At 43.5% G+C, this 24000-nt stretch overlaps 1 protein-coding gene across 9 annotated transcripts in view; it reads left to right on the top strand.

The window, feature by feature from the left end:
- Nucleotides 1-24000, top strand: part of LOC133630288 (supervillin-like) — a 138235-nt gene that overhangs the window by 45133 nt on the left and 69102 nt on the right. For 5 of the 9 annotated variants that reach the window (XM_062021817.1, XM_062021816.1, XM_062021813.1 and 2 more), the window contains exons 3-8: nt 6877-6965; nt 8739-8802; nt 8868-8998; nt 9062-9803; nt 12509-12592; nt 22505-23137. In XM_062021817.1, coding sequence (XP_061877801.1) covers nt 8795-8802; nt 8868-8998; nt 9062-9803; nt 12509-12592; nt 22505-23137 — 1598 coding nt within the window. In that variant the 5' untranslated portion in view covers nt 6877-6965; nt 8739-8794. The remainder of the gene's footprint in view (nt 1-6876; nt 6966-8738; nt 8803-8867; nt 8999-9061; nt 9804-12508; nt 12593-22504; nt 23138-24000) is intronic. The other 4 variants (XM_062021818.1, XM_062021819.1, XM_062021821.1 and 1 more) reach the window with 4 other exon arrangements.

The raw sequence follows: 24000 nt of genomic DNA, 5'->3' as shown, positions 1-24000 counted from the left end.
TGGACTGAGACTACTGGGGCCACCAGGGTAATTAAACATCAAATCACCACCATGGATGAGATGCCTGTGAGGAAACGGGCTTACAGAGTGTCCAGTCAAAAACAAGAAATAATCGAGGAACAAATAAAAAAAATGATCAGCACTGGAGTGATAGAGCCATCAACATCTCCGTGGGCCTCTCCTGTTGTTCTGACACCCAGGAAGGATCGAACACCCCGATTCTGTGTGGACTACAGGGGCTTGAACGCCAAAACCCAGCATGACGCCTATCCCATGCCCCTCATACATGAGATCCTGGAGTCATTGCAAGGTGCAAAATATTTCAGCTCCCTTGACCTGCAGAGTGGCTACTGGCAGGTTGCCATGGATGAGGATAGCAAGCCAAAGACTGCCATGATCACACATCTGGGCCTATATCAATTTAAAGTCATGCCATTTGGACTGCGCAATGCTGGGGCGACCTTCCAGCGTTTAATGGAGACAGTTCTGGGTGAGCTTAGGGGAAGGATCTGTTTCGTGTACATTGATGACATCATTGTGTTTTCACAAACAGAAGAACAACACCTGCTTGACCTTGAAGCGGTGTTTGCAAAATTACAACAAGCAAACCTTACACTCAACATCAAGAAATGCCACCTGCTTCAAGATCAGCTCACCTTCCTTGGACACCTAATATCAGGCAAAGGAGTGGAAGTAGATCCGGAAAAAATATCAGCAATAACTGCATACCCCCCTCCCACAGACCTGAAGAGTCTTCAGAGGTTTCTTGGCATGGTCGGCTGGTACCACAAGTTCATCCCCAGGCTGGCCGACATTTCGTCTCCTCTAAACCAACTAAAGAAGAAGGATGTTCCTTGGGAGTGGAGTCCTACCTGCCAGGAGGCCTTCGACCACCTCAAATCCCTTTTACAGTCTCCACCAGTGCTTGCTCAGCCCCATCCACAAATCAGTTTCCAGGTTCACTGTGATGCCAGTGACTTGGGCCTTGGCGCGGTCCTGATGCAACGCCTTGAAGGTGAAGAACGGCCAATTGCCTTTGCCTCCAGAGCGCTCCAAGGAGCTGAAGTCCGCTACTCCACTGCCGAAAAAGAGTGCTTGGCTGTGGTGTGGGCAGTTGAGAAGTGGAGACATTTCCTCGAGGGAACAACTTTTGATGTCTTCACGGACCACAGTGCTCTTGCCTGGGCATTCAACTGCCCTAAGACTTCGTCCCGACTTACACGATGGACGCTGAGACTACAGGGATTCACATTCAGAGTCCATTACAAGAAGGGCTGCTGCAATGTGGTGCCGGATGCACTGTCACGGGCACCCCAATCACCAGAAGGGAAGATTTGCCTTGTTGTTCCGAAAACCTACTGGTCAGATCTCCCCAGCACACTGCAAGATCTTTCTGAGGCTCAAAAAACTGATACAACATGTCTAGAATGTGGACCTTCTGTTGACCAACCTACACCTGGCCGGATCCACTATCAACTTCAGCAAGGGGTGTGGTACCGGGGAGTACCATCGAAGTATGGCGGCTTCAATTATCAGCTGGTAGTGCCATTGTCTCTGGTGCCGCAGTTCCTGGCCTACTTTCATGACAGTCCATTCGGAGGACATCTGGGGAGAATGAAGACGCTCTTGAAGATTCTGGAAGTAGCTTGGTGGCCGACAGTAAGGAAAGACGTCTGGAGTCACGTCCAAGCATGCAGGACTTGTCAACAATACAAAAACCCCAACGACAAGCCAGCTGGACAACTCCAGTCCTCTACTGTCAACGCCCCAGGAGAGATGCTGGGGGTGGACTTCATGGGACCTTTTCCCCTCAGTAAGGACCGGAACTCTGTGCTGATGGTGGTGGTGGACTACTACTCCAAGTGGGTAGAGCTTTTTGCCCTGAAAGATGCCAAAACTCCCAAGGTCTGCCAAATTCTCAAAAATGACATTTTCACTCGCTGGGGAGTTCCCACATATCTTGTGTCTGACCGAGGGCCACAGTTCACAAGCCAACTGATGTCCCGTCTGTGCGAATCCTGGGGGGTAACCCATAAACTAACCACAGCTTACCACCCCCAAACCAACATGACAGAACGAGTCAATCGCACCCTCAAGACTATGATTGCCGCCTTCGTAGGGAACCATCATCAGGACTGGGATAAGTGGCTGCCTGAATTCCGGTTTGCCCTTAACACCGCTGTCCATGAGACGACTGGTTCAACCCCTGCCAGGTTGACTCTCGGGCGGAATCTGATGGGACCCCTGGAACGACTGGTGCACAAAGCTCCACCACCACACACATCTGCATATCACACCATACTTACACACACACACCTAAAGGAGGAAGTGGAGAGACATGTAGGCGCGTCCAAAGCTCGACAAGCCAGATATTATAATGCACGACACAAAGATGTACACTTTGTAGTTGGGGATCTGGTCTGGATTAGGGCGCACCCACTTTCCAAAGCTTCAAGTAAATTCTCTGCCAAACTAGCACCCAGATGGTTAGGTCCTGTGCGGGTAGAGAAGAAGTTGGGTCCTGTAAATTACAGTATTCGTTGGTTGACTGATAAGTGTAAGGTGGATACTATTAATGTGGTAAACATGAAACCCTATTATGGTCCCCATAAGCCGCTGGCTGGGGGGGGGGGAATGTAATGGCCATAGGGGTCCATCGATATATATATATATATAATAAATTGCCAGTCACAGTTAACTTGTGCTCAGCTGGGAAAATAAATATATATATATACTTATTGTCATCCATTTACTTATTATAAACTGTTACAGGCGTATTTAATAATCTTGTTAATATTAAATATGTACGTAAATAATATGTGGGGATATAAAAGGCATCCGGTTCTATCAGACCGGGCGGAAGCGGAAAGTGACGTCACTAACCACCTGGAGCACCTGTCAGACGCAGTGTTTTTTGCCACGGAGCCACTTCTTGGAATAATCTGCCTTTTGACTTTTTTGGTGTGCTTTCCATTGGCCTGTGGAGAACCGGGAGAACAGGGACTCTTTCCAGGAGGACTTTGAGTTGGATGCGCAGTCTCGGTACCGTGAGTACACTGCTGCGGCTTTCAAACATCCATCGCTTGCCCGTACGTGCATGTCACGCTACGTGCATGTCACGTACGTAACTTTTGGGACTTTGGGGAAATATATGTGTTGTATGAACTTTGGGCTGTGGGATTTAGTGTGTTGTGTAGGTGTTTGATTTATATTGGCGGGTTATATGGACGGGAGGGGGGAGTTGTTTGCTATGCGGGATTAATTTGTGGCATATTAAATATAAGCCTGATCGTTTTGTGGCTAATAGTTATACATGTCTTGTGTTTATTTAATATATTAATCATTCCCAGCTGAATATCAGGTCCCACCCGTGACTCCTTAATTGCGTAGTGGCAAAGACACCCGGGGAACTTGGGTGCGTTTGTTACAGTCTTATATTACTTCAATCTGTTTTCAAGTACAAAAACAAAACATATTTGTAGTAAGGTGTGGCGGTAATACCAATGCTGTGGCGGTCTGCCACATTCTTACTACTCCTTACTAAAAATAATAATCACAATTGTGAATAAATGTAAATCCAACTGATTGATACGACCTTAACCTGGTTCTTCTCTGATTGTGGGGCCGTGTGACCCCAGGGGACATGCTTTATCAGTATCACGCAGTATCATACTTCAGTATCACACCACAAAACCTGCTCTTTTTGATGAAATAATATATATAGTTGCACAAATTGTTCTATTTGTAGGTTAAAGTGTAAATAGTTTGAATTTATTATTATTAATTTAACATTTTAGTATACAAATGTGTTAAGTAGGCCAAAAAATGTTCATAGTTTAAAAAATGATTTAATTATTTCAGGCAAATTGATGCACTTTAAATATTTTCTGTTAGTCTTAAAAAAAAAAAAAAAAAAAAAAAAATGTTAATAAAGCTATTTGTCATGTTTCATGTGTCAGGTAAACTGTGACCAACGGGGCCATGTGGATCCAACTGTACAATTTCCTCACGTTCATAGCAACCGTTTATTGTTCATCAAAACCAAACGCATATCGCCCAGTCAGGCTGGAAGATGCGGCGGAAAACTGTATCACGATATCAGTGTTCTGTATCGGCCCATATCGATAATTATTGACATTTTTATGACCTATAGAAAGTGAGGTCAGAAAGTAAAAGAAATGTCAACACAAGCATGGAAAACAAACAATGTCCAGTGTTTCCCATAAACTGCCAAGATACCTGTGGCGGTGGGGGCGTGGCTATGGGCGTGGTCACAATGACATCATCGATCAATTTGCATAATTTACTACAATGATATGATTTTCTCTAAAAAGGCTCAAAAAATGTATACTTACTAATTAATAATACCAGTTTTGTTTTAAACGTCCATCCATCCATCCATTTTACAATATAATTACAACACTTTATGTACATATTTATATACAGATTTGAACAATAAGTTATTCACTGAAATATATTTATTAATTGTGGTTCTTGCAAAAATATATCTTATAAAATATAAAAGCTAAAATGTCTCAAAGCTCTGCCCCTTTAATTAGTGCATACTAAATAATGTAACTTTAGCCTACTACTACAAGCATATTATTTACCAGCAACATAAAGTGAAACAGAGGCAGAGGTGTCCTGCCACAGTCAGTAACAAATAAACAGAAAACAGTAGTGGTCAAATACAAATAAATCTGAACAGCCTATATGGGCATCTACATCAACTTTATGATTTGCCTGAGAAGCTGGAGAGGACAAAAAATATATATATATATTTAAAAAAAAAAAAAAATTAATTTAATTTTAAAAATTTTTTTTTTTTTAAATTTGTGGCGGACGTAATTCTTTCGTGGCGGGCCGCCACAAATAAATGAATGTGTGGGGAAACCCTGATGTCAACAAAATATTAAAATCACATTGAACACTTAACAATAAGATCTTAGAAATAAGGAATATTCAAGAAATGTTTCATAAAGTGTGAGAAAATAGTGCAAAGTGTGAAAAAGTCAACATAGAGAAGAACTATCTTCTGCAGGTTTAGTGGCAGGAAATAACGTCTGTGTAACATGAATTATTATTATTTAACTATGGAAAGGAATTTTTGTTATGCAGTAATTGTTTGAATATTATTAATATAAATTGATACTGTTACCTGATTGGCTGTTAGAGTGTCACGCCCACTGATCAGTGATCACTTCCTGTGTTGCTAGGTTACCAAAGAGCGAGTGCCTTTTGTTCATGCAACCAACCTTGCTTCCATACTTCCTGTTTCTTCCCACCAGAGACTGTTACATTGATTACGTGTCTATATATATATTGATCCTTTTATTGACATTTGATCAATCAATTAACTGACGATGAATGAAAATTCACTCCTGGCCTTTGTGCTCCAAATAAGCGGTAGTCATGACAACCGCTTTAAAACTCTTCTCATCCGACTTGAAGCGTTCTAACATCCACACACTCAAACTAAGTTCGAGTTCTAAAAAAAATTCCAGGAATTCCCGGTTTTCACCGCTTCCCCGGAAAGTTTTCGCAATCCACATTTTTCAACCGTTTGTGACCATTCCACCTTCAAAACGTTCCTCTCGGTTAGGCCAACAAATGTTCCTAATTTTTTTCGGGACAAATTTCCCTTTCTCCCGAAATTCCAGGAATTCTGAAATACCCAGTCTCAATTCAAACTGTTACTACGTCACCATTTTTCAACACCAACCCATTCATGTCATCTAGGGACAATTACGCTAGCATCAATATTCTGAAAAAATTCCCGGTTTACCCCAAATTTCCAGGAGAATGGACATACTCGTAGATCTACAATGGCCTAGATTCTCAAAATGTTGTGCCTTCAACCATCCAGCCACACCACTACTCTTCACATGTCCAACGCTAAACATGTTTTTCCTTTCCCCAAATTCGGGGTTTTCCCCGGAATTTCCGGTAACTTTCTCCCCATTGACAAAGGGAAATATACATTAATAATAATAATAATAGATTTTATTTGTACAAAGCACTTTACATTGAACAAACAACCTCAAAGTGTTACAGCGTATTATAAACAATAAAAAAAATAAAAAAAATAAAAACTAGAACAGCCTAATAGCTAAAACTAGTATGCATACATCTAAAAAAAAGGCTTTTTTTAAAAGCATCCACAGTCTGTGGTGCCCTCAGGTGGTCAGGGAGAGCGTTCCACAGACTGGGAGCGGCGGAGCAGAAAGCCCGGTCTTTGTCCTCGGAGGTTGGAGGAGGTTAGCCTGTCCGGTGTGGAGGATTTGGGGGTGAGCAGTTCTTTGAGGTAGAGGGGGGGCATTTCCATGGAGGCACTGGTGGGTTAGTAGGGAGACTTTGTATTCAATCCTGAGTGGAACAGGAAGCCAGTGAAGGGATTTGAGAATTGGTGTGATGTGGTCGTATTTCCGCACTCTCATCAGGATCCAAACTACTTTTTAAACATTTATATTTCTAAGCAACTAAAAAATGGTGGATGACATGAATAAAAACATCTATCATGTTTAAAAAAATAACATTACAAAATTTAAGACATTACTAAAAAGTCTAAAAAAAATTTTTTGTTAGAGTTTGTTGTGAGCAAGATGCTACAATATGTCACCATGCCAGAAAAGTAGTTCCTCGGCATTAGCTCTTCCAATGCCAACATGGCTTCAGCTTGGTTATTATTCAGGTCATGTCAATAGAGCGGGGATGAAATAGGTGAACCCCAACGACCTGCATTGTTAGCCGCCTTGTACTAACAGTTTTTGACTATTTAGAAGGCCCAGATAAAGATTGTAGAAAACAGGAAACATTCCCCTTGAACTAAGCTGACGTTCTAGCAGCTCAAATGTGACTTTTCTTTGGCATGCTCAGCTTCCAGAAGGACTTCTGCTTCGGAGCGGACACACCAGGTGGAGTCTGCAATCATTTCAATGTTCTTCTGGTGGCGGATCTTCCCAAAGGTGAGCTTCATCTCCGCTTTGGTATTGTTGACACTGCACCGTCTTCCATTGTTTCCAGAATAAAAGTACTTTACAGCGGTGCCTCGGACTGGAGGCCAAAAGACTTCCAATGACCGTGCCAAAGTCCAAGTGGTGTACACACAACAAATAATTTCCTACGCATGGTGGCACAGATGTAGATTGGCGTGTGGTGATGTCACACCGACGTAGGGTCAGAAGGTCCACAAAGAAACAAAAACTAGAAGGAAAAAAACGTGATTACAAAGTGGGAATATTTCAGCTTCAAATGTTTTTTTTAAATTCCTGTTTTTCCTGAAATTCCCAAATTTCTAGTAAATTCCCATTCAAATTAACCTGAACGTATTCATAGTTCTACTTTGCCCAACATTTTGCGCCATTTTTTTACCCGATTAGGATCCTTTCAAGCATCCACCCACACTTACACCATATTGCCAAAAGTATTTGTCCACCTGCCTTGACTCACACATGAAGTTGAAGTGCCATCCCATTCCTAACCCATAGGGTTCAATATGACCTTTTGCAGCTATTACAGCTTCAACTCTTCTGGGAGGGCTGTCCACAAGGTTGCAGAGTGTCTTCATAGCAATTTTCCACCATTCTTCCAAAAGTGCATTGGTGAGGTCACACACTGATGTTGGTGGAGAAGGCCTGGCTCTCAGTCTCCCAAAGGTGTTCTGTCGGGTTCAGGTCAGGACTCTGTGCAGGCCAGTCAAGTTCATCCCCACCAGACTCTGTCATCCATGTCTTTATGGACCTTGCTTTGTGCACAGTCATGTTGGAAGAGGAAGGGGCCCGCTCCAAACTGTTCCCACAAGGTCGGGAGCATGGAATTGTCCAAAATGTTTTGCTATCCTGGAGCATTCAAAGTTCCTTTCACTGGAACTAAGTGCCAAAAATAACCCAACACCATAATTCCTCCTCCACCAAATTTCACACCCGGCACAATGCAGTCTGAAATGTAGCGTTGTCCTGGCAACCTCCAAACCCAGACTGCTCCATCAGATGTAAAAGTGTGATCCATCAGTCCAGAGAAGGCGTCTCCACTGCTCTAGAGTCCAGTGGTGATGTCCTTTACACCACTGCATCCCACGCTTTGCATTGGACTTGCTGATGCATGGCTTAGATGCAGCTGCTCGGCCATGGAAAGCCATTCCATGAAGCTCTCTGCGTGCTGTACGTGGGCTAATTGGAAGGTGACATGAAGTTTGTAGCAAGTGACTGTGCAGGAATTCTTTGCACTATGCTGACCTCTCTGGCAGTTTACCTGGCCTACCACTTTGCACTATGCTGACCTCTCTGGCAGTTCACCTGGCCTACCACTTGGGGTCTGACTTGCTGTTGTTCCCAAACTCTTCACTTTTCTTAGAATAAAGTTGACTTTGGAATATTTAGGAGCGAGGACTGGATTTGTTGCACAGGTGGCATCCTATGACAGTTCCATGCTGGAAATCACTGAAAGCGGCCCATTCTTTCACACATGTTTGTAGAAACTGTCTCCATGCCTAAGTGCTGGATTGTATACACCTGTGATTAGTGATTGTCATCATTTGGATACTTTTGGCAATGTAGAACACAAAAAATGTTGTCCCTTTCACGAAAATTCCCGTTTTTCTCTCCGGAAATCCTGGTAATTTTCTCCCTCTGACAATGACAAAATAAACTTGTAAGCGTTCCAACACCCACACACTCCACTCACCCCGGACATTCCAATTGCAAGTTGTATTCTGAACTAGTTTCCCACCCTGTGTTCAGTGTCAGAGTTGAGGAAGCGCTTTGAAGGTGTGACCAGGAGCAGCCGTGACTGGGAAATGAAGAGGTAGGGCGACAAAGGACATGGTGTTACTGGAAATGGTGACATCATGGCGTTGACTGTGTGCTCAGGAAGGAGCGTATGGCCCGGCGACTGGAGGGCGTGGAGGGCGAGGTGCACCCGTCCCTGGTGGCCAACAGACTCCTGGAAGAGGACACACCGCGGTACACCAGAGCATCAGACCCTTGTGAGCCTCGTGTTGGTGAGACGCCATCATTGACGTCTTTTCTCTGCCACCCGCTGACTTCTCTACCTTCACTTCAAGTCTCGCTGCAAAGGTGCCACACTCAACACCCACAAATGCAGACCAGCGCCGCGGAGCGACAGTCCGGAGCACAATGCGGATCTGATGCCAAGGTCGCCAGTCCCTTGGATCACGTCCTCACTTCCTCTCCCGCCGAAGCTCCCGAGTTAGAGTCCAAAGCTGAACGCATCGCTCGCTACAAGGCGGAGCGCCGTCGGCAGCTGGCTGAGCGCTACGGCATCCCCTTGGACCTGGAGCCGGACGTGGACTACCCGTCCCGCTGCAGTCGCACTCGCGACGACTCCGAGGGTTCAGAGAGGCGCAGGAAAGAGGGGTTTGACCGGGAGGAAGGAGGCGGAGTGGTGAGCAGAGGGCCCGGTGTGGCCCACCACAACCCCCCTGAACACGCCTACCAAACCGCCCGGACCAGAGTGGACTCGTCCTCAGAGAGGGAGCGAGTCTTGAACCTGGAGAACCAACGCAGAGGAGCAGTCCCTCAGCCGCCCTACATGGACGTGTCCTCGCTGCCCGCCCAGGAGCACACCGCCACGGCTGTGCCGCCCAGCTCGCCCAAGTCCAGTGGACCCCGGTCTCTGAGCTCGCCCAAGTCCAGTGGACCCCGGTCTCTGAGCTCGCCCAAGTCCAGTGGACCCCGGTCTCTGAGCTCGCCCAAGTCCAGTGGACCCCGGTCTCTGAGCTCGCCTCAACGCGGCACTTCTCCTGGCGGCGTCTTCCAGGAGCATCACGGACTCTGCAGGCAAGGGTGAGTCCTCTTGTTTTCCTCTCAAAACCACCCAACGTAGATCCGACCAAAACCTCTCAACTTGCGACAACCTGGGACAAAACAAAATAGGGCCCGCGGGCCACATGCGGCCCACTGACGTTTTCAATGCGGCCCCGCCAGATGTTCTACGTCTCTGAACATGAAATAAGTCGAGGAAAGTCCGTTCTCATCACAATTAAAAGCTGCTGTGCTTCAAGGTTGATGAGTCATCTTTAAACAGCCACAAAGTGCTGTACATGTTAAAAGTGAAAGGCTCAAACTAATAACAACAACATCACAATAAGTACAGAACAATCTGTGAATAAAACAGTTAAAAAGGCAAAAAACAGTAAAAAAGTGCAGGCATAAAAATGTCCATCTTAGATTTAAAAGTCTCAAGAGATGTTGCAGTTCTGAGATTCCGAGGCCAGAAGGTCTCCTGGGGTCTTCAGTCTGCTCTTCAATATTATTCTTTTTTTCACTAGTTTTTTTAAAATTAATTAATAAAACATTTTATCGAACAACAAATTTATATCCACAATGTGCATAAAAGTCAAGGCACTTTCAACACATTCAACAATTTCCCACGTCAGGTTGAGCAAATATGACTTTAACAAAACATGGCAAGGAAAGGAAATAAAAGCAAATATAAATGGAGTGTTAAAAACAATAGTATTAATAAACAATATGATAAAATAGAAAATTCAAAAAGACAAAAAAAAGGGCTAATTTAAATCACGTTACATTTTTTTCAATAAAGATATCAATTTAAGGGACTGTTGTTATTTTAATCATGTTTTAATTGATAATTACAAACCATTAAGCCAATTATAAAATGTAGGTTTTACTTTCAGAAATCAACATTGATGTAGAAAATATTGTGCTTGGAGCATAATAATGTGGACAAACATGTATAAATATGTCAAATGTTGATCTCTTTTATTGTGAAAGGGGACATCTCCGCCCCCTTATCTCTCAGCCAATCACTGATCTCCTCCCAAACACGTGTACACTCACATTCCACACATTATTGATTCAAAGTTTGTAAAATGAGGTTGCACTGTATGTCCTGAGAGATTAAAGTTTGTAAAAGGAGGTTGCACTGTATGTTTTGAGAGATTAAAGTTTGTAAAAGGAGGCTGCACTATGTCCTCATAGATTAAAGTTTGTAAAATGAGGTTGCACTGTATGTCCTGAGACATTAAAGTTTGTAAAAAGAGGTTGCACTGTATGCCCTGAGAGATTAAAGTTTGTAAAAGGAGGATGCACTGTATGTCCTGAGAGATTAAAGTTTGTAAAATGAGGTTGCACTGTATGTCCTGAGATATTAAAGTTTGTACAAGGAGGTTGCACTGTATGTCCTAAGAGATTAAAGTTTGTAAAAGGAGGTTGCACTGTATGTCCTGAGCAATTAAAGTTAATAAAATGAGGTTGCACTGTATGTATTGAGAGATTAAAGTTTGTAAAATGAGGCTACACTGTATGTCCTGAGAGGTTCAAGTTTGTAAAAGGAGGCTGCACTGTATGTCCTGAGAGATTAAAGTTTGTAAAATGAGGTTGCACTGTATGTCCTGAGATATTAAAGTTTGTAAAATGAGGTTGCACTGTATGTCCTGAGAGATTAAAGTTTGTAAAATGAGGTTGCATTGTATGTCCCGAGAGATTAAAGTTTGTAAAAAGAGGTTGCACTGTATGTCCCGAGAGATTAAAGTTTGTAAAAGGAGGTTGAACTGTAAATCATGAGAGATTAAAGTTTGTAAAAGGTGGTTGTGCTGTATGCCCTGAGAGATTAAGGCTCGTAAAAGGAGGCTGCACTGTATGTCCTGAGAGATTAAAGTTCGTAAAAGGAGGTTGCACTGTATGTCCTGATAGATTAAAGCTTGTAAAAGGAGGCTGCACTGTATGTCCTGAGGGATTAAAGTTTGTAAAAGGAGGCTGCACTGTATGTCCTGAGGGATTAAAGTTCGTAAAATGAGGTTGCACTGTATGTCCTGAGAGATTAAAGTTTGTAAAAGGAGGCTGCACTGTATGTCCTGAGGGATAAAAGTTTGTAAAATGAGGCTGCACTGTATTTCCTGAGAGATTACAGTTTGTAAAAGGAGGTTGCATTGTATGTCCTGAGAGATTAAAGTTTGTAAAAGGAGGCTGCACTGTATGTCCTGAGAGATTAAAGTTTGTAACAGGAGGTTGCACTGTATGTCCTGAGAGATTAAAGTTTGTAAAAGGAGGTTGCACTGTATGTCCTGAGAGATTAAAGTTTGTAAAATGAAGTTGCACTGTATGTCCCGAGAGATTAAAGTTTGTAAAATGAGGCTGCACTGTATGCCATGAGAGATTAAAGTTCGTAAAAGGAGGTTGCACTGTATGTCCTGAGAGATTAAAGTTTGTAAAAGGAGGCTGCACTGTACGCCCTGAGAGATTAAAGTTCGTAAAAGGAGGTTGCACTGTACGACCTGAGAGATTAAAGTTCGTAAAATGAGGTTGCACTGTACGCCCTGATAGATTAAAGTTCGTAAAAGGAGGTTGCACTGTGTGTCCTGAGAGATTAAAGTTTGTAAAAGGAGGTTGCACTGTATGTCCTGATAGATTAAAGTTTGTAAAATGAGGTTGCACTGTATGTCTTGAGAGATTAAAGGCGGGTGTGCTGGTAGAAAAGCTCTGAGTGTGAACTGAGCACAATCTTGGCTCTCCCTCCATTGGTCCAGTACAAGGACACACCTGTGCACTGATTGGTTCCTTCAGACCGATGCAGAGGGCGACACCCACTCCCTAATCAACTGGCCATCCAGGTACACCCGAGCTGGGCGTGTGTCACCATTCATGTTCCTGGGCGTGTGTCACCATTCATGTTCCTGGGCGTGTGTGACCATTCATGTTCCTTGGCGTGTGTCACCATTCATGTTCCTGGGCGTGTGTGACCATTCATGTTCCTGGGCGTGTGTCACCATTCATGTTCCTGGGCGTGTGTGACCATTCATGTTCCTGGGCGTGTGTGACCATTCATGTTCCTGGGCGTGTGTGACCATTCATGTTCCTGGGCGTGTGTCACCATTCATGTTCCTGGGCGTGTGTCACCATTCATGTTCCTGGGCGTGTGTGACCATTCATGTTCCTGGGCAGCTGGACATCATCACGCCTCCCAAGCAGTGCTTCTTCAAGCCTCACTCCAGGAGCCTTCTTTATGTGCAGGCAGAGCAGTGGGCACCTAGTTTCACTCTTGGGGGGACCCGGCAACCTTTAGGGTCTTTTTATTGACCTCATGCAACATGGTATTTATTTTAAAAGGTTAGCGGGAGTTATAAATCTCCAAATTAGACACCTTCAGACTACCATATATATCCATATTAGACACCTTCAGACTACCCTATCTATCCATATTAGACACCTTCAGACTACCATATATATCCATATCAGACACCTTCAGACTACCCTATCTATCCATATTAGACACCTTCAGACTACCATATATATCCATATTAGACACCTTCAGACTACCCTATCTATCCATATTAGACACCTTCAGACTACCATATATATCCATATTAGACACCTTCAGACTACCATATATATCCATATTAGACACCTTCAGACTACCCTATCTATCCATATTAGACACCTTCAGACTACCATATATATCCATATTAGACACCTTCAGACTACCATATATATCCATATTAGACACCTTCAGACTACCATATACATCCATATTAGACACCTTCAGTCTACCATATATATATATCCATATTAGACACCTTCAGACTACCATATATATCCATATTAGACACCTTCAGATTACCATATCTATCCATATTAGACACCTTCAGACTACCATATATATCCATATCAGACACCTTCAGACTACCCTATCTATCCATATCAGACACCTTCAGACTACCATATATATACATATCAGACACCTTCAGACTACCATATATATCCATATCAGACACCTTCAGACTACCATATACATCCATATCAGACACCTTCAGACTACCATATATATCCATATCAGACACCTTCAGACTACTATATACGTTTGTACATCCATATCAGACACCTTCAGACTACCATATATATCCATATCAGACACCTTCAGACTACCATATATATTCATATCAGACACCTTCAGACTACCATATATATCCATATTAGACACCTTCAGACTACCATATACATCCATATCAGACACATTCAGACTACCATATATGTTTGTACATCCATATCAGACACCTTCAGACTACCATATATATCCATATTAGACACTTTCAGACTACCATATACATCCATATCAGACACCTTCAGACTACCATATATATCCATATTAGACACCTTCAGACTACCCTATATATCCATATCAGACACCTTCAGACTACCATATATATCCATATTAGACACCTTCAGACTACCATATATATCCATATTAGACACCTTCAGACTACCATATATATCCATATTAGACACCTTCAGACTACCATATATATCCATATCAGACACCTTCAGACTACCATATATATCCATATCAGACACCTTCAGACTACCATATATATCTATATTAGACACCTTCAGACTACCATATATATCCATATTAGACCCCTTCAGACTACCATATATATCCATATCAGACACCTTCAGACTACCATATACATCCATATTAGACACCTTCAGAATACCATATACATCCATATCAGACACCTTCAGACTACCATATATATCCATATCAGACACCTTCAGACTACCATATACATCCATATCAGACACCTTCAGACTACCATATATATCCATATCAGACACCTTCAGACTACCATATACGTTTGTACATCTATATCAGACACCTTCAGACTACCATATATATCCATATCAGACACCTTCAGACTACCATATATATCCATATCAGACACCTTCAGACTACCATATATATCCATATTAGACACCTTCAGACTACCATATATATCCATATTAGACACCTTCAGACTACCATATATATCCATATTAGACACCTTCAGACTACCATATATATCCATATCAGACACCTTCAGACTACCATATATATCCATATTAGACACCTTCAGACTACCATATATATCCATATTAGACACCTTCAGACTACCATATATATCCATATTAGACACCTTCAGACTACCATATATATCCATATCAGACACCTTCAGACTACCATATATATCCATATTAGACACCTTCAGACTACCATATATATCCATATTAGACACCTTCACACTACCATATATATCCATATCAGACACCTTCAGACTACCATATATATCCATATTAGACACCTTCAGACTACCATATATATCCATATTAGACACCTTCACACTACCATATATATCCATATCAGACACCTTCAGACTACCATATACATCCATATTAGACACCTTCAGACTACCATATATATCCATATCAGACACCTTCAGACTACCTTATATATCCATATTAGACACCTTCAGACTACCATATATATCCATATTAGACACCTTCAGACTACCATATACAGTATATATCAGACACATAGTTCCTGTGAATCTGCCAACATTTTATGGAGTAAAAACATTTGGTGCACAAACATTTCATAGTTTGTGTTTTCTGTGACAAAAAGGGCATCAAAAACATTTTTTTTAATACTTGTAATACTTCTATAGCTGAAAGTCTTTGAAGTCCCAGGAGCTGGAACTATCACGTGAATGTTCCCCAGGTGTTCAGGTCCTCAAGTGGAACTTTGAAGAAGCAATGTTTGTGAGTCTCATCATCATCATCATCCTCACTATCCTGAGTTTTTCTTTTCAGTGCACTCATTTATTGTCATGGTCATACCTTTATTGTCATGTTCATACCTTTATTGTCATGTTCGTACCTTTATTGTCATGGTCATACCTTTATTGTCATGTTCATACCAGAGGTGGGACCAAGTCATTGCTTTGCAAGTCACAAGTAAGTCTCAAGTCTTTGCCCTCAAGTCTCGAGTCAAGTCCCGAGTCAAGACAGGCAAGTCCCGAGTCAAGTCCAAAGTCAAGACTAGAAAGTCTCAAGTCAAGTCCCAAGTCCTGCATTTTGAGTTTCGAGTCCTTTCAAGTCCTTTTAACCACAGACTAATATTTTTACACAGATTGTGTATGCTTTTAAAACGCTGTATTTATTTATTAAAACAAGTGCATTTGAAATTGCAGGAAAAAAAATAGTGCTGACATTGCAATTCATAATAGCACTATTAACCAGTCATTTTAATAGTTTAAACAATTTTAAACATTTAACTCATTCCTTTACAGAATAAACACATTTGCAAAAACAAACATTAACATACTATTGGTTGTATTTTATGAAAATAACATTACCACAAAGTTGAGAAGAAGCAAAGATCTTCAATATTTGTATGTGAGAATCACAAAGAAATCTTCCAGGGGAGGATGACGCACCTACAGGGGTTTGGTTTACAAACTTTCAGCCCCACCTAAAACAAAATTCACCAGCCGCCACTGATTATGATGCATTCTCATTTTAGGCAAAGTATAAGACAATACTTTCTTAACAGTATAATTGTAACCAGGAATAAGTCTTCAAGTAACAATATTCAAATACTAACATTGTTGGGTAAGACAGCATTTGGTTTTATTCTGAATCCAGTGAAACAGATTGGTGGTTTTAGCTGATATAAAGACTTTCAGGTGTTTATATATGTTTAAGTATTTGGCAGACGCTTTTATCCAAAGCGACATACATAAAAAATAGATATAAAACAATCACTGTAAACATTATCATTTAAGGGAAGAATGTAATACAAAATATCAATACAAAGTGTCAAGACAGAATAAACTCTCTGCTGCTGCAGCAACAGTTACAGTCTATAGGTCCCTAAAATATATAGATATCTAATGTATTCATACATTGTTTATGTAGGATATACGCATGTAAATATAATCTAATCATATTGTTCCTTCAACTTAAAAATAGCTGACCGTTTTTTTCCCCCTTCTCTGGGATTATATTCCCAGTTTTGATCTCGGACGTCTGGTCACTTATAGTGTATAAGAATATTATATTACTGTTAAGCAAACTATGAATAATAAAAACGCCAAAACATGTGTCCGTTATCATAGCTACACGTATGACAAAAAAACGCGTGAAAATCAGTGGTATTCAGTGAGGTAAGATGAATTAAATTTGCTGACAGTTCATTGCTCCTGCCAAATGAATTGCACTGAGTGGAGCGGATCACCACTCCAAGATGGCGGCTCCGCGTCTCGTCTGCGCCAGTAGCCAGTAGCGCTCAATGCTGCGTACCCTTATAAGATGTCTATGGTTATAACGTTAGCAGTGAGTTTGCAACCTCACTGATTTAACTACACAGCAAATAAAAGTCATGTTACTTAGCCAATAAACGTTATCTTACATTCAAAACTTACCCTTCTTTGTGCAACTTCAAATGTCGAACGAAGTTGGAAGTTGTTGCGTCTCCGTCTGTAATATTCGAACTGCGTGATTTGCATACGGCAATTCGTTTTTTGTTGACCAAGTCGTAGTTTTTATACCCGAACGAAACCAACTTTGGCATAATTGTTTCTCACTGCCGCATTGTTTGACAACTCATGTTCGGTGGTTGTCCTGCAATTTGATTGGCTGAATGCTGTGTGATGAAAACAACGTAGATTTAATTTGATTGGCTGTTGTACTGACAGCACACACGCTGACACGCAGCACACACGCTTATAGACACAGACGTACAAAATGAAAGATACGGAGCGCACCCAAATAACTTTTTAAGGTTTGGGTTTTGGGGAAAGTAGCAAGTCATGTCAAGTCAAAAGCCTCAAGTCCAAGTGAAGTCACAAGTCATTGATGTTAAAGTCTAAGTCGAGTTGCAAGTCTCTTTACATTTTGTCAAGTCGAGTCTAAAGTCATCAAATTCATGACTCGAGTCTGACTCGAGTCCAAGTCATGTGACTCGAGTCCACACCTCTGGTTCATACCTTTATTGTCACGTTCATACCTTTATTGTCATGGTCATACCTTTATTGTCACGTTCATACCTTTATTGTCATGGTCATACCAGTGTGACACTCCTTTATTGTCATGTTCATACCTTTATTGTCACGTTCATACCTTTATTGTCACGTTCATACCTTTGTTGTCATGGTCATACTAGTGTGACACTCCTTTATTGTCATGTTCATAGCTTTATTGTCATGGTCATACCTTTATTGTCATGTTCATACCAGTGTGACACTCCTTTATTGTCATGTTCATACCTTTATTGTCATGTTCATACCAGTGTGACACTCTTTTATTGTCATGTTCATACCTTTTATTGTCATGGTCATACCTTTATTGTCATGGTCATACCTTTATTGTCATGTTCATACCTTTATTGTCATGTTCATACCAGTGTGACACTCCTTTATTGTCATGTTCATACCAGTGTGACACTCCTTTATTGTCATGGTCATACCAGTGTGACACTCCTTTATTGTCATGTTCATACCAGTGTGACACTCCTTTATTGTCATGTTCATACCAGTGTGACACTCCTTTATTGTCATGGTCATACCAGTGTGACACCCCTTTATTGTCATGTTCATACCAGTGTGACACTCCTTTATTGTCATGGTCATACCAGTGTGACACTCCTTTATTGTCATGTTCATACCTTTTTTGTCATGTTCATACCAGTGTGACACTCCTTTATTGTCATGTTCATACCTTTTTTGTCATGTTCATACCAGTGTGACACTCCTTTATTGTCATGTTCATACCTTTATTGTCATGTTCATACCAGTGTGACACTCCTTTATTGTCATGTTCATACCAGTGTGACACTCCTTTATTGTCATGGTCATACCAGTGTGACACTCCTTTATTGTCATGTTCATACCAGTGTGACACTCCTTTATTGTCATGTTCATACCAGTGTGACACTCCTTTATTGTCATGGTCATACCAGTGTGACACTCCTTTATTGTCATGTTCATACCAGTGTGACACTCCTTTATTGTCATGTTCATACCAGTGTGACACTCCTTTATTGTCATGGTCATACCAGTGTGACACCCCTTTATTGTCATGTTCATACCAGTGTGACACTCCTTTATTGTCATGGTCATACCAGTGTGACACTCCTTTATTGTCATGTTCATACCTTTTTTGTCATGTTCATACCAGTGTGACACTCCTTTATTGTCATGTTCATACCAGTGTGACACTCCTTTATTGTCATGGTCATACCAGTGTGACACTCCCTCATCAGTGTATTAATATTCATATTTATTCATATTTATTGTCATGGTCATACCAGTGTGACACTCCCTCATCAGTGTATTAATATTCATATTTATTCATATTTATTGTCATGGTCATACCAGTGTGACACTCCCTCATCAGTGTATTAATATTCATATTTGCACTTCCTGCAGTGTTGCATTAACAACACCTTTCTACTCAGCTACTGTGGACCTCGGTATAATCCCGTGGACCTCGTGGACCTCGGTATAATCCCATGTACCTCGTGGACCTCGGTATAATCCCGTGTACCTCGTGGACCTCGGTATAATCCCGTGTACCTCGTGAACCTCGGTATAATCCCATGTACCTCGTGGACCTCGGTATAATCCCGTGTACCTCGTGAACCTCGGTATAATCCCGTGTACCTCGTGAACCTCGGTATAATCCCATGTACCTCGTGGACCTCGGTATAATCCTGTGGACCTCGTGGACCTCGGTATAATCCCGTGTACCTCGTGAACCTCGGTATAATCCCATGTACCTCGTGGACCTCGGTATAATCCCATGTACCTCGTGGACCTCAGTATAATCCCGTGTACCTCGTGGACCTCGGTATAATCCTGTGTGCCTCTGTATAATCCCGCGTACCTCGTGGACCTCGATATAATACCGTGTACCTCGGTATAATCCCGTGTACCTCGTGGACCTCGGTATAATCCCGTGTACCTCGTGGACCTCGGTATAATCCCGTGGACCTCGGTATAATCCTGTGTGCCTCTGTATAATCCCATGTACCTCATCATAATACTGTGTACCTCTGTATAATCCAGCGGACCTCAGTATAACCCTGCGGACCTCGGTATAACCCTGCGGACCTCGGTATAACCCCGCGGACCTCGGTATAATCCTGTGTGCCTCTGTATAATCCCGCGTGCCTCAGTATAATCCCGTGTACCTCTGTATAATCCCGTGTACCTCATCATAATACCGTGTACCTCTGTATAATCCCGCGGACCTCGGTATAACCCCGCGGACCTCAGTATAATGCCGTGGACCTCGGTATAATACTGTGTACCTCTGTATAATCCCATGTACCTCAGTATAATACTGTGGACCTCGGTATAACTCTGTGGACCTCTGTATAATCCCGTGTACCTCTGCATAATCCCGTGTACCTCTGCATAATCCCGTGGACCTCGGCATAATCCTGTGGACCTCGATATAATCCCGTGGACCTCGGTAAAACCCGTGGACCTCTGCATAATCCCGTGTACCTCTGTATAATCCCGTGTACCTCATCATAATACCGTGTACCTCTGTATAATCCCGCGGACCTCGGTATAACCCTGCGGACCTCGGTATAACCCCGCGGACCTCGGTATAACCCCGCGGACCTCGGTATAACCCCGCGGACCTCGGTATAACCCCGCGGACCTCAGTATAATGCCGTGGACCTCGGTATAATACTGTGTACCTCTGTATAATCCCATGTACCTCAGTATAATACTGTGGACCTCGGTATAACTCTGTGGACCTCGGTATAATCCCGTGTACCTCTGCATAATCCCGTGTACCTCTGCATAATCCCGGGGACCTCTGCATAATCCCGTGGACCTCTGTATAATCCCGTGGACCTCGGCATAATCCTGTGGACCTCGATATAATCCCGTGGACCTCTGCATAATCCCGTGGACCTCGGTATAATCCCGGGGACCTCTGCATAATCCCGTGGACCTCGGTATAATCCTGTGGACCTCTGCATAATCCCGTGGACCTCCGGTATAATCCCGTGGACCTCGGCATAATCCCGTGGACCTTGATATAATCCCGTGGACCTCGGTATAACCCGTGGACCTCGGTATAATCCCGTGGACCACGGTGTAATCCCGTGGACCTCGGTATAATCCCGTCTACCTCGGTATAACCCGTGGACCTCGATATAATCCCGTGGACCTCGGCATAATCCCGTGGACCTCGGTATAAACCCGTGGACCTCGGTATAACCCGTGGACCTCGGTATAATCCCGTGGACCTCGGCATAATCTCGTGGACCTCGGTATAACCCGTGGACCTCGGTATAACCCGTGGACCTCGGTATAATCCCGTGGACCTCGGTATAACCCGTGGACCTCGGTATAACCCGTGGACCTCGGTATAATCCCGTGGACCTCGATATAATCCCGTGGACCTTGGTATAACCCGTGGACCTCGGTATAATCCCGTGGACCTCTGTATAATCCCGTCTACCTCGGTATAACCCGTGGACCTCGATATAATCCCGTGGACCTCTGCATAATCCCGTGGACCTCGGTATAATCCCGTGGACCTCGGCATAATCCCGTGGACCTCGGTATAACCCAGTGGACCTCGGTATAATCCCGTGGACCTCGGCATAATCTCGTGGACCTCGGTATAACCCGTGGACCTCGGTATAACCCGTGGACCTCGGTATAATCCCGTGGACCTCGGTATAACCCGTGGACCTCGATATAATCCCGTGGACCTTGGTATAACCCGTGGACCTCTGTATAATCCCGTCTACCTCGGTATAACCCGTGGACCTCGATATAATCCCGTGGACCTCTGCATAATCCCGTGGACCTCGGTATAATCCCGTGGACCTCGGCATAATCCCGTGGACCTCGGCATAATCCCGTGGACCTCGGTATAACCCAGTGGACCTCGGTATAACCCGTGGACCTCGGTATAATCCCGTGGACCTCGGCATAATCTCGTGGACCTCGGTATAACCCGTGGACCTCGGTATAACCCGTGGACCTCGGTATAATCCCGTGGACCTCGGTATAACCCGTGGACCTCGATATAATCCCGTGGACCTCGGTATAACCCGTGGACCTCGGTATAACCCGTGGACCTCGGTATAATCCCGTGGACCTCGGTATAATCCCGTGGACCTCGGTATAATCCCGTGGACCTCGATATAATCCCGTGGACCTCGGTATAATCCGTGGACCTCGGTATAATCCGTGGACCTCGGTATAATCCCGTGGACCTCGATATAATCCCGTGGACCTTGGTATAACCCTTGTTCGTTAATGTTAGTTTAGTTTGTCTCTAACATTGGATTAGATTTTGGGGGTGATCCGGATCACCGCCTGGATTCCGCTCATTTAAATAAAAACTAAGTACATATGGGAGTTCTTTGATGTTTTCTTGAGCATCAAAGGTTTTTGTCTTCATGAACATGACGTCATGTCTTTGAAGTCGTAGAACTGTACAAGGTAAGGTTGTATTTCTGCCCCATTCCTGTGAGAATCCTGCATGAGACTGAAGCATTAAGTAGTGGGACTACCCAGGACTAGTGGCAGCGTGCTCAAGCCACCACCAGATAATACTGTATCATCTCCCTCTCTTTGGGACTCGTCAGGTCTTATCGGGTCCTTTAAGTGAGGGATGAGACAAAAACTCGGCGCAGTTTCTGAAGTATTAACCGGACTTTTGTCTCCCTGAAGAGTCCGAGTTAGGGAGAAGCTTGCGAAGGAAGAACGTCAGCACAGGAGCACAGACGTGGTGGAAGGTCCTGTGTCCCCCAGACTAGTTCCTCCACCAGGAGGTCCAGATCTTGCTTACCTGTCCATGGCCTCCGATGTCCCCGACGAAGACCCGGGTGGTGTCCGGACACAAGGTCTCCTGAGGAGCAGGAGGGCGGTGCTGCCCTCGGAGGTCCGTCGCAGGGAGAAGAGCACCGAGGACCCCCGCGGAGGAAGGGGGGACGACGAGACCGGGACCTCCGGGCTCCTCCGGGTCGGTGGGGAAGACCCCGGAAAAAGAACCAGAAGGGAAACCCCTGAGCTCTCCAAGCCCACAGAAGACGTGAGGGGCAGAGAGACCGAAGACCAAGTCCAACAAACCTCTGCCGGTCACGTCGAGCTCGGACCGGCGCCGTCAGCGGGGGGCGCCACGGACCACGTGGCCAACACCCGCTCTGCACGGGAGGCAGGTGGCTGCGCGCCCATTGGGGATCCCCGGCGGCTGCAGCAAAATAAGGAAGAGATTCCCCAGGACAGAATGGTGTCTGTGGCCCAGCTCAGACATTCCTACTTGGAGAAAACCTGCACACCTCCCAGCAGACGCAGAGCTGAGCTGTAGGTGGAGCATGCTAGCATGAGCTTCAGCTAACACCTGCTCCGTCGCTAATGTTAGCTTAGCTTGTCTCTAACCTTGGCTTAGCTTGTTTGTTACTGCTAGCTAAGCTTGTTTGTTAATGTTAGCTTAGCTTGTTTGTTACTGCTAGCTAAGCTTGTTTGTTAATGTTAGCTTAGCTTGTTTGTTAATGTTAGCTTAGCTTGTTTGTTAATGTTAGCTTAGCTTGTTTGTTAATGTTAGCTTAGCTTGTCTCTAACCTTGGCTTAGCCTGTTGTTAATGTTAGCTTAGCTTGTTCATTAATGTTAGTTTAGGTTGTCTTTAACGTTAGCTTAGCTTGTTCGTTAATGTTAGCTTAGCTTGTTCATTAGCAACAAGAGCAACTTTAGCAACAAGAGCAACTTTGGCAACAAGAGTAACTTTAGCAACAAAAGCAACATGAGCAACTTTAGCCACATTAGCAATTTTAGAAATGTGAGCAATATTAGTAACGTGAGTGCCAATAACTATGAGCAGCTTTAGCAACATGAACAACATTATCAACTTAAACATGAGCAACTTTAGCAACATGAACAACATGATCAACTTAAACATGAGCAACTTTAGCAACAAGAGCAACATTACCAATGTGAGCAACATTAACAACGTGAGTGTCATTAACAACTCTAGCAACGGGAGCGAGTATGATTGATGTTGCAGTGTGGTCATGTGACACACCTCAGTGGTCATGTGACACACCTCAGTGGTCATGTGACACACCTCAGTGGTCATGTGACACACCTCAGTGGTTATGTGACACACCTCAGTGGTCATGTGACACACCTCAGTGGTCATGTGACACACCTCAGTGGTCATGTGACAGGG

This window comes from Entelurus aequoreus, linkage group LG15 (assembly GCF_033978785.1).
Source record: "Entelurus aequoreus isolate RoL-2023_Sb linkage group LG15, RoL_Eaeq_v1.1, whole genome shotgun sequence".
NCBI lineage: Eukaryota > Metazoa > Chordata > Actinopteri > Syngnathiformes > Syngnathidae > Entelurus > Entelurus aequoreus.
This window is presented reverse-complemented; position numbering and strand designations above follow the sequence as displayed.